General features: G+C 34.9%; 1 protein-coding gene and 1 long non-coding RNA gene across 3 annotated transcripts; one reads left to right on the top strand and one right to left on the bottom strand.

Moving 5' to 3' along the window:
• The first annotated feature begins 330 nt into the window (after positions 1–330).
• On the top strand, positions 331–5,429 carry LOC116176674 (retinol dehydrogenase 14-like). Of its 2 annotated transcripts, none has more exons than XM_031495402.1 (4): positions 331–554; positions 4,416–4,745; positions 4,793–5,094; positions 5,139–5,429. In XM_031495402.1, exons 1-4 carry the CDS (start codon positions 422–424, stop codon positions 5,340–5,342), a joined length of 969 nt encoding a protein of 322 aa, XP_031351262.1. In that variant the 5' UTR covers positions 331–421; the 3' UTR covers positions 5,343–5,429. The 2 variants fall into 2 exon arrangements, with proteins under 2 accessions (XP_031351262.1, XP_031351261.1); XM_031495401.1 differs by lacking the exon at positions 331–554 and adding an exon at positions 1,204–1,805.
• A 445-nt stretch (positions 5,430–5,874) lies between these two features.
• On the bottom strand, positions 5,875–7,782 carry LOC116176675. Its single transcript, XR_004146485.1, has 2 exons — positions 7,210–7,782; positions 5,875–6,023 (listed from the first exon to the last, which is right to left on the bottom strand). It is a non-coding gene; the product is annotated as an uncharacterized LOC116176675 (long non-coding RNA).
• Positions 7,783–10,066: the final 2,284 nt, after the last annotated feature.

The following is a 10,066-nucleotide window of genomic DNA, read 5'->3' as shown; positions in this document are numbered from 1 at the left end:
AAACCTCTAGCGGCAATAAAAAGAACTTAAAAGTCTGATTACATTTCTAAAATAGTATAGTAAGTGGCACATATAAGTTCTCCGTTGTTTATTGATCATTATTACACCCTAATTGCAATGGCACCTCTAATGCAAGTATGAATCGTATGCCATTTTTAAACTTGGCGGTGAAAAATAAGTAACGGAGATAAAGTAAAATGCAAAATCGTATAAAACACTTCGAGATGATTCCCTCTAACGAAACTTCTCAAGGTCTTCACAATTACATTTCCATTATAGCACTGTGATTTGAGGTATTATCTCGTCGTATTCACATGATCAAATAAAGATTACAAATCATTTTGTTGTTGACCGTACATCTGGCCACACCTTTCTTTTATCGCGGAGTGAAAATATAAGAGTTCCTAAAACAGTTTTGAAAATGTTTTACTATTCGATTCTGTTCATAGCTGTGTTGTTTTTATTAAAAAGGTATCTTCAAAGTGCGGTAAGATGGAACAACTGTCAAACCACTTTAGTTGGGGAAACTGTTATAGTTACGGGCGCTAATATTGGTACTTAATTATTACATTACATATATCGTATTTTAATCTAATCTAACATAATATATTCACAGGACTGTCCTCTCATAATCACCTTTTACCTTAATGAAATGGAAAATAGTTTGATAAATTTTATAATAATTATTAGTAAATCGTGAGAATGGAATTTGATAGGGCAGTCCTCTATCCTACTCTCTAGTTTAATTCCAAAAATTGCTAAAGCTATGTAACGAAATGTATATGTATATCAAAAGTTAACTACTAATTCCGACATTATGGTACATTAAAAATTTTCACTTTTTACGTGTACACCTAAAAATTACCAATTTAGACGTAGAAAATTAAGATACATGTGCCATCCAAGAAACTCGGACGCTGGGTGTGCATATTTCACACCTGCACAGTATATCGCATTGTCAAGCAGATTTAAAAGCCTATGAATCTTTGATATTTAAATGTAGGAGTTCAACATCTCTCTGAAATTGATTTGTTTAAATAAGTGAGTTTCATCTAACATTAGTTTAGTGTGGAGACACATTTTAAGTAAATGTTCTATTGATTTACTTTAAATGTGTCTGTTTCATGAGCCAGAGTATTATTGATAGATGGCTCTGTAAACATCAGTCACAATTTTCTTTTTCTACAACTGTCAAAAAAACGTCTTTTCTCACGAATTTCGAAGCACAAAGATTTCTACCGTAAAAACTAATAAGTAAGGTTGCCCTTGACAACGCGCGCGAAAACGTCAGCAGTGAAAAAAATAACTATTTTTGGCCGCCGAATTAATCAATTGTAGCATTGTGTATATTTATAATCAGTTCGGCCAAAAAAGTGTGGTACAGGACATCATGAAACTAGTCATAACAGATGTCGCGTGAAACGAATTTGATATGCGCAATGCAAATCGTTTATTTGGGAAAAATATATAATCTATAGCGGGCCTACGCTACCTGTTCTAGGGAACCTTTGTATTATCCTACCTGCAACAAACAAGGTCGTGCCCTGACAGTCGTTTAAAAGTAATTGTAGAGTAATGCGAAAGCTATTTACGGTTTTTCTTGAGTATAATCTTTCCTAATTAGACGGTTGTGTTTATTTCTACACAATACAGCATGGAAGCCTGGTCAATAACGTTACTAGTGATTTTATGCATAGTGATAGCAGTTTTATGTGTGAAATATTACAATGCAGTTACAATAGGATGGAACCACAGTCCAACTTGTTTAGTTGGCAAAACTGTTGTGATTACTGGAGCAAACATTGGTATGTTTTACAGTTTATCATTTTGTACTACTTATTGCTGCGAATAAAATTTACTGATTCGGCCACGATACACTTACACCGGTATGCTAGCAGAGGAACGAAAACTCGCCGACTGCGCGCATGACGTCAGCTGGGCCACTTTTCTGGCGGGAACGTGTATTCTAACTAGGAAAATATAATAATTTTGATGTTCGCGGGGCGTTTAAATAGGTGGTAGTCAAGTTAACTAATGCATAATTTAAAAAGGAATACATTAACACAAACACAAAGATAATACGTATCTTTGATTAACAATAAACATTTTACAAAAAAGAAATTAACTATAATTATACGCAAAAGCAAATGTTGAAACCATTTCATTTAAACTTGTATTGATTACTACATCCTTGTCTATGGATATGCTATAATTACAACGTTTGTTATGTCATTTACCATCGCAAATAATTTAGGTAACTCGCATTAAATACATTAAGAAGACTAAGAAGACCTTAATTTTATCACACTTTACCATTGTACAACGTATTCATTTGTACTGCATTATAATTTTTTCACTACTAGCGTCTGATGGCATGATTATTAACCCTTTTTATAATAATAATAATAATGTTTATTAGACCATTAGACCATGTAACATGATATTGATCAAGTCAATGACAGAGGTTGTGTAAAATATCACTAAATAATTTAAATAAAATATAACATGCATAATTGTATTACTAACGATACCAAATGTAATTAAGTACACGAATCTGACAAATACTCTTCCACTGAATAGTAACACTGGGACAATAAAAAATGCATTACCTGAAACTTAAATTGTTTATGTCGGGTTTCAGACTTGAGACGTTCTGGGAGTTTGTTAAAAAGTAATGAGCCCATATATCTCGGATTATTTTCTGACATACTTAGTCTATGCGCAGGAATGCAGAAATCCTTACCACGCCGTGTATTGTAACTGTGATTATAGTTATTAACAGAAAACTCCTTTGGATTTTCTTTTACAAACATCAGAATTTCTAGAATATATATAGCAGGAACAGGTAATAGTCCAAGTTGTCTAAATATATTTCTGCATGATGTTCTCTTCTTTACTCCCACTATAGATCTCACTACTTGCTTTTGAATTAGGAAAATCCTATGAGTTAAGTTAGATCTCCCCCAAAATAGAATACCATATTTAACTTTGCTGTAGAAATGCGCATAGTAAAAACTTAACAGCACTTTGTCACTACTAAAAGATTTTAATTTAAATATTGCATAGGCACTTGACGCTAAACTTTTGGATAAACTGTCTATATGGGTATTCCATTTCAAATTACTATCAAGATAGATGCCTAAGAATTTGGTACATTTCTCTTGAGGAATTGATTTCCTGCTTGTTTTAACTAACAGAGATTCCTTCCTTATGATCTCACGCAGATTGAAATTTATAATTAATGATTTACTAGCATTGAGAACTAACTTATTACTATTGATCCATTGAACGACACTATTTACTGAAGACTGTGCGTTCTCGACTACCTCACTCATACTATCCCCAGAAAAAAGATAACTAGTGTCATCCGCAAACATAACAATATTATCACCACACTTGGATGTAATTGCACCAGGTAGATCGTTTATATAGTATATGAATAGTAAGGGACCCAGAACAGAACCCTGTGGTACTCCAGCTATAAGTTCCGATTTTAAGGACCTTACGTTATTAACTTGTACAATTTGGTTCCTATTACAGAGATACGAACTTAACCACTTATGTATAATTCCGCGAAAACCGTAATATTGTAATTTCTGTAGTAGTATGGTATGATGCACCAAGTCAAAAGCTTTGCTAAAGTCTAAAAACATTCCCATACATTTCTTTCCCTTATCCAAATTGTTTCCACTTGTAAAGAGGCTTTCTCGGCATTTGTTCAAAGTGGTTAATATGTGGACATTATTAACTGGTAGTCAATAATGAGAACTGTCACGCTGTCACTTTTAGAAAACACAACCCGAAATTTCGCCCAATAAACGTTTAGACAAGTTCTCTAAAATGAATAATTGCCACCATCCGCCATTTCCAGAGAAATTGCATACCTAAAATTATCGCATTTTGAAAAAATTCGAACGAAAATTACTCTTTGAAAATATTTCAATGAACAAAATACGGCCTGTTTGACTTACACTTCAACGCACTTGATTGACATGTTAAATTATTAATTAATAAATAAAAAAATAGTAATTATCCCACGGTAGAGTAGTCTATTATTGCCTTCGCACCTTACGCCTCTCGGCGCAAGTGCCTCGAGATAATCTTGGTGCTCAGGCAATAATACTGTACTTCTCTACCTTGATATATAATGTACTATTATTGCTACTTCATTTTATTTACCTACTCAGTGGCGCAAGCAGGAATTTTTAATGAATTGAAAACTAATACGGTTGATTGGCGTAAATAAAATTTTTCTACAAAAAACCTTAATACATTTTTGCTCTAAAATAATTTGGGGAGTCAATAATCGCATGTTACATATTTTGTATTCTTATAACAGTTGCGTGGAAATCAGGACCTAAAATTATGATTACAGAACTTTACTTTTTTCTTACACAACTTACACTTTTTTTCAGGAATTGGATTTTACACAGCCTTGGATTTTGCAAAACGAGGTGCTCGGGTAATATTGGCATGCAGAAATAAGTCCAAGGCAGAAAAGGCACAAGCAAAAATAATCGAAGAAACTGGGAATGCAAACGTTATAGTAAGGATCGTTGACTTGTCGTCCTTAAATTCAGTGAGGCAATTTGCCAAAGAAATAAATGAAACCGAAGAGAGATTAGATGTACTGGTGAATAACGCCGGTATTGGCTGCATTGATCACTCGTATACTGCCGACGGGTTAAGTTTAACAATGCAAAGTAATCACTTCGGCCCGTTCTTGTTGACAATATTACTTATAGGTGAGAGAAACTTACATTTCAAGTATGGCTTATCTTTAAATTTTAAGATTTAATGAAAAGATCTTCACCAAGTCGAATAGTCGTCGTATCATCCGACCTAGCCACGATAGGAAGAATAAACATAAACGATTTGAACAGTCCGGTTGGAACGATATTTGCAAAAGCCCTCGATTATTCCAATACCAAACTTTGTAATCTGCTATTTACAGTGGAGTTAGCAAAGAAATTGAAAAATACCGGAATTACTGTGAATGCTGTGCATCCCGGAGCGGTTCAAACAGATTTTCTGAAGGAAACTAAATCAATTTGGCAGAAAATGCTGAAGTTAAATATGACTTTATTTTATAGGGTTAGTATCTCACTATTTCATCAAAACTAATTATTTCTTTGCAGTCAACAGAAGCAGGTGCACAGACGTCTATTTATGCTGCAACGTCGAAGGACATTGAGGGAATTACCGGTTGTTATTTCAAGGACTGTAAGAGAGTTTCAATGCCAAGATCTGCACAGAATGTAGAGTTGGCTAGGAAGGTTTGGGAAGAAAGTGAACAGTTTGTAAAACTCAGTTTCGAAGAGAAGAAATGTTTCCAATTGTAATGTAATATAACTCTTAGATATATAATATAACTCTTACAATATCTTAGTGATATCAACGACGATGATTAAATGTAGTGAATTCCCTTATTCTGTATTTTTTTGGCAAAATTTGAAGCTGTACTCTACATCTCCATTACAGTCATGTCATTCTCACCAGTGAAAGAAGCAGGGGACCTAAGCGCTCTTTGTAGTAAACATACCATCTTGTGGTGCTGCACCTGTTGGGTGGATAATGCCATTGGTTGGGCTAATCAATTATCGTCTTATGAGGAATTTTAACCATAAAAATCGCATTAGTAAACACCATAATTGACATATTTGCACTAAAAATTCGTTGCACTCTTTTCAAAGAGTCTAAGACACTTATGACCCCGATTTTTCCTTCCACACTGTTATTTCAACAATATGCTCACGTAGCCACATCAGTTTTATTTTCCGGTGAGCTGATGAATAAATTAAATTGCAAACGATATTCGAAGTCGATTTTTGATACAAGATTGTTAAAGCTTCAACCTGAATACAAAGGCGTTAAAATATTTCACGTAGTATTATTTATTCATAACATTTCACAATGACATTTTGAATTTAAAAAAAATACGAAGACTCTAAAGGCGTATGCGACTGTGAACTCCAAAGTGGTACTCATTTCTTCTGGAGTCATGGCCCACATCCACCATAAACCTAAAAAAATAAACAGCTTAAGATTTAGTTGTCATGTCATTTATAGTATTTTACATTATTAGCCAGGTAAGTGAGTTTTTACTGGCGACAGGAGAAGTTGACTGGCGAGCCGCTAGGCGAGCCTGTCATCTGCTAGAGCCAGTAAAGTATATTATTCCATGAGCATGTAATGGTGGCTATTACTCATAAGAATGTGTTTGCGGCACGAGCCGAAGGCGACTGCCGTAATTCTTTCGAATGAGTAATAGCCATTACATGCGAATAGAATACTATACTTTTTCTACGAATATTTGGCAAAATTTAATGAAAATATTCAAACTTGACGTTTGTTACCAAACCAATTGCAGTTGAGTTATTTTATAAATATTTAAAGTTGGTCATACTGTGACAGTGTGACAATTGAGATGATATCAGAGATGTCAAAAGGTTGTCAAGCTTTCGTTTCTCATTTCTTAAAATTTGATCGTTTAAATTGTGGGTTTATTGCTATATCGCCTAAACATTGAATAATGCGGGTACTACCAAAACTATGACAAAATAACAGGCATGTGCGACTTACGAAGTAACAGAATTTGTACGAATACTTAACCTCACTTCCTATTTTTACACTTTGAAGATCCAAATCCAAACCAAACCGTTATTCGCTGCGGATGCATTTCCCTTTCCTGAATGAAATGGGGATTTTCTGATTGTCTTTTCTACTTGAATGAAAAACTCGTAACTGTATACCCATATATCTACGAAACCATAAACATTTCAAATGCTAAAATTTGTCCAAAATAGGAGTTAAGGTCCTATGCTTGTTTTTCTTTCCCGTTATGTCGAATAATCAAGGAACTCTACTATAAGACTTTTCTTGGGAATGTTTTATAACAGAATTAGCAGGGAACTGAGTATCAGAAATTTCAGGTTGATTTTGTGTGGTATAGTCGTATTGTCTCTAACGTTAACTTTCGCTGGAGTTGGTTCCTTTTCAAAAAGGTAAACCTTGCGGATGCGAATTAATAAGACAAGCTTCCTTGAAGCGAACTGACCGCACATTCTTGAGAAAAGGGATGCTGAAACCGCATTTTAAAACATTTGTCATTCCAAAATTAAAATTAAGGAATTGACATACACGTTTATTAAATTGTGCTGCGCTGGAGCCAAATTGATTTCGTGTTGCCTCAAATATAAAAACGCTTACCTCCACGATGTTAGAATTGTTGGTACCAGTTGAAGTACGGAATTGTAGGTACGTCGCACGCCAACGTATATAGATTTCAACAAAATAATGGCCATCCTACATACATTATCTATTAGAGAAATAGCTTGCATCTTGATGGTCACTTTTCACTTAAAATACGAACGAGCGGCCGAACAAACAAACGATGAAAAATAAAAAAACAACTGAAATATAATAGGTAGATTGTTATTCATAAACAACAACAAATGCTGCACATAACGTTATGTTGGATCACAGTTTTTAATACGCGCGATCAATAATGAGTTGCTGCACCGCTTCAATGAATTATGACGTTAGTAATCATTTGCCGCAACAGGCGTGGTGCACCAATACTAAAACATAACCTTAAAATTCAAAACAAAGTAAACTTTTAACGTTCCATATGTAATCTAAATCAACGATTTAACCACCTTGTAAGTTTCCAAATTATGTGAAACTACACGAATAGGAAACACAAATATGGAAACGATTTTATTTCTTTTACAACTCGTTAATATTGAAGTAATTAGGTAAATTACATGCACACTGTAAATCATTGAGTTAGAAAACTAATGGAGGGAATCAAATGCTTGGCCAGACGTAGACCACGGGAACCAAAAGTGGCCTCTAACTGTGATTAAAGTACCACACCACTTCCGTTATCATTAGCGTCTCACTTCAGTGGCGTAGAGATATAATTTTCTTTCCACTAATAGGAATAATAACAAAAAAAACGTATAGAAGGAGTAAAATACATGTTCGTGGTAAAGTAAACAAAATAGACAAGGATGGGAAAGTATGCAGATTTAATATAATCATTGATTACAAATCTAAATATACATTGATGTGTTCCATTAGTATAATTAAGGCCAGTTTACTATAGCCACTACAACTTGACAACTCCCATTAAATTCACTGTGTTGATCAATAGCTACAATTGATTGGTTGGTCTCAGGTTCATTACAAGTTTTGATAGTACCTACCTACTGCATATTTGACGAGATATTTGATGAACATTTTCCGGTGCAACCTTTGGTCGAAATCATAGTCAATGAAGCGTTGTGAGCACAAAAGTAAATTTCGAGAGCTGTTCTTGAGATATATTTACAAATGTTAGGTAACCATTTTGCTCGAAGTACCGGTTCGTTTGGAAAACTAAGAAACATAAACTAGGTACCTACAACCTCGCCTACAACATGATAAATGACATGTCTTACCGATGAAAGGAAATGCCCTGTTTCTTCCCTTTATGAGAAATTTTGCATGATACGCAGCTAATCATTCTCAATTCACAAAATTGCGTGTGATAAAAACACTATGAGGCAGTTAGTTATTTATATAAACCAGAGCACAAACCGATCCGAAATTATTAGGTACTTTAAAATGGCAAATTTAATAAAATTTGAATTTGGTGGAAAACTGACAGTGACAGGACCCGCGTTTTCATATGTCAAATAATGTCGGCAAAAATGTACCTTCACGGGAACCTATCCACGCGAGTGGCCTCTATCTGTGGCAACTTCCGTCTACAAAAATTCTTACCCCCTCTTCCATTATATTCCCTCCATTAGTTTTCTAACTCAATGCTGTAAATACTGTTCGAAGGGCTCGCTACCATTATTAAGACAGGGATCCACTCTTCTTCATGTTTTCAAAGACGGCATGCAACTGCTGTTGCGTAATGTTTCAAACGGTAGCTTCTTATACCCGCTCGTAATTCGGCAATGGTGTGTAAACTGTTTCGAATACGTTACCATCTCGTAAATTTGCATGCAATAATTTTGACGACTTTGCAAGTACGGACGAAGAGTTCTTATAACACGTAGTTACTTTAAGGTTCTGCATACGCCAGTTATGACAAGTGAGTCCGCTCAGATGTAGGAAAAAAAAAAGGCTAACGTGTTTCATTCCTCCGGCACCCCTGACTACAGGGATACCGGAGGCGGGCTGCTCAGGGCTTCCTGGCCCTCTTCAGCCAGACAACCAACCAATATAACATAATGTAAATATAAATATAATGAAACAATATAAATAAAAATAAAATTATCTACAGATATAGGTACTAACATGCCATAATATAACTACGGAAAGCGTTTTCTTTTTATTTTGATAACGAGATGTAGTCACTTAAGCCATAAAATGTATATTGTAGTAAAAACTGTTTGAGTTTTAACCTAAACTGTCTAAAGGTAGGGATATTTTTAATTGCGTCTGGTAGTACATTATAGTATATTAAGATACAAGTGTATAATCAAGTCTTTAAAGCACGCGCAACGAGTTTAAGGGCACGACGCAAAGCGGAGTGCCTTTAACGTTGCAAGTGCTTAAAGACCAATTATACACGTGTATCTTATAGTATTTTTTATTATACCTGCAGTATAATTTAAAAATAGGAAATACAATGAAGTCATATTGACGTTATACCTTAGACCATATAGTACATGGACTGCTAATTGTAACTAAAATATGGTCAAGGACATCGCCTGGGTATGTGAGTTTCAGGGTAAACGAGTCTGTTCGAAGTTGTCCGATGAGACACGATTTGAGACTGTCAACCTATAAATTCACAAACGTCAATTAATTAATCGCCTAGATATCCCAAAAAAAGCAAACTTATTCTTATTTGTGAACGTATAGCAAATAATGAAGAGTATATAAAAGCTTCCCGTACTACGCGGTTACTAGAAAGCTGCTCTTTACGCGATCCGAGTGGTGTTCATACGACCTTAGTTTACCCTGAGATTCACATCCCCACGACTACAGTGCCCTCTATCCGTGACCACCCATTTTGTATTGAAAGCATAGGGCTAATAGCAGTCCATGTACTATATGGTCTAAG

Source organism: Photinus pyralis, unplaced genomic scaffold (genome assembly GCF_008802855.1).
Source record: "Photinus pyralis isolate 1611_PpyrPB1 unplaced genomic scaffold, Ppyr1.3 Ppyr1.4_LG7, whole genome shotgun sequence".
Classification (NCBI taxonomy): domain Eukaryota; kingdom Metazoa; phylum Arthropoda; class Insecta; order Coleoptera; family Lampyridae; genus Photinus; species Photinus pyralis.
The sequence above is the reverse complement of the archived record's forward strand: the minus strand, read 5'-3'. Positions and strand labels throughout refer to the sequence as shown.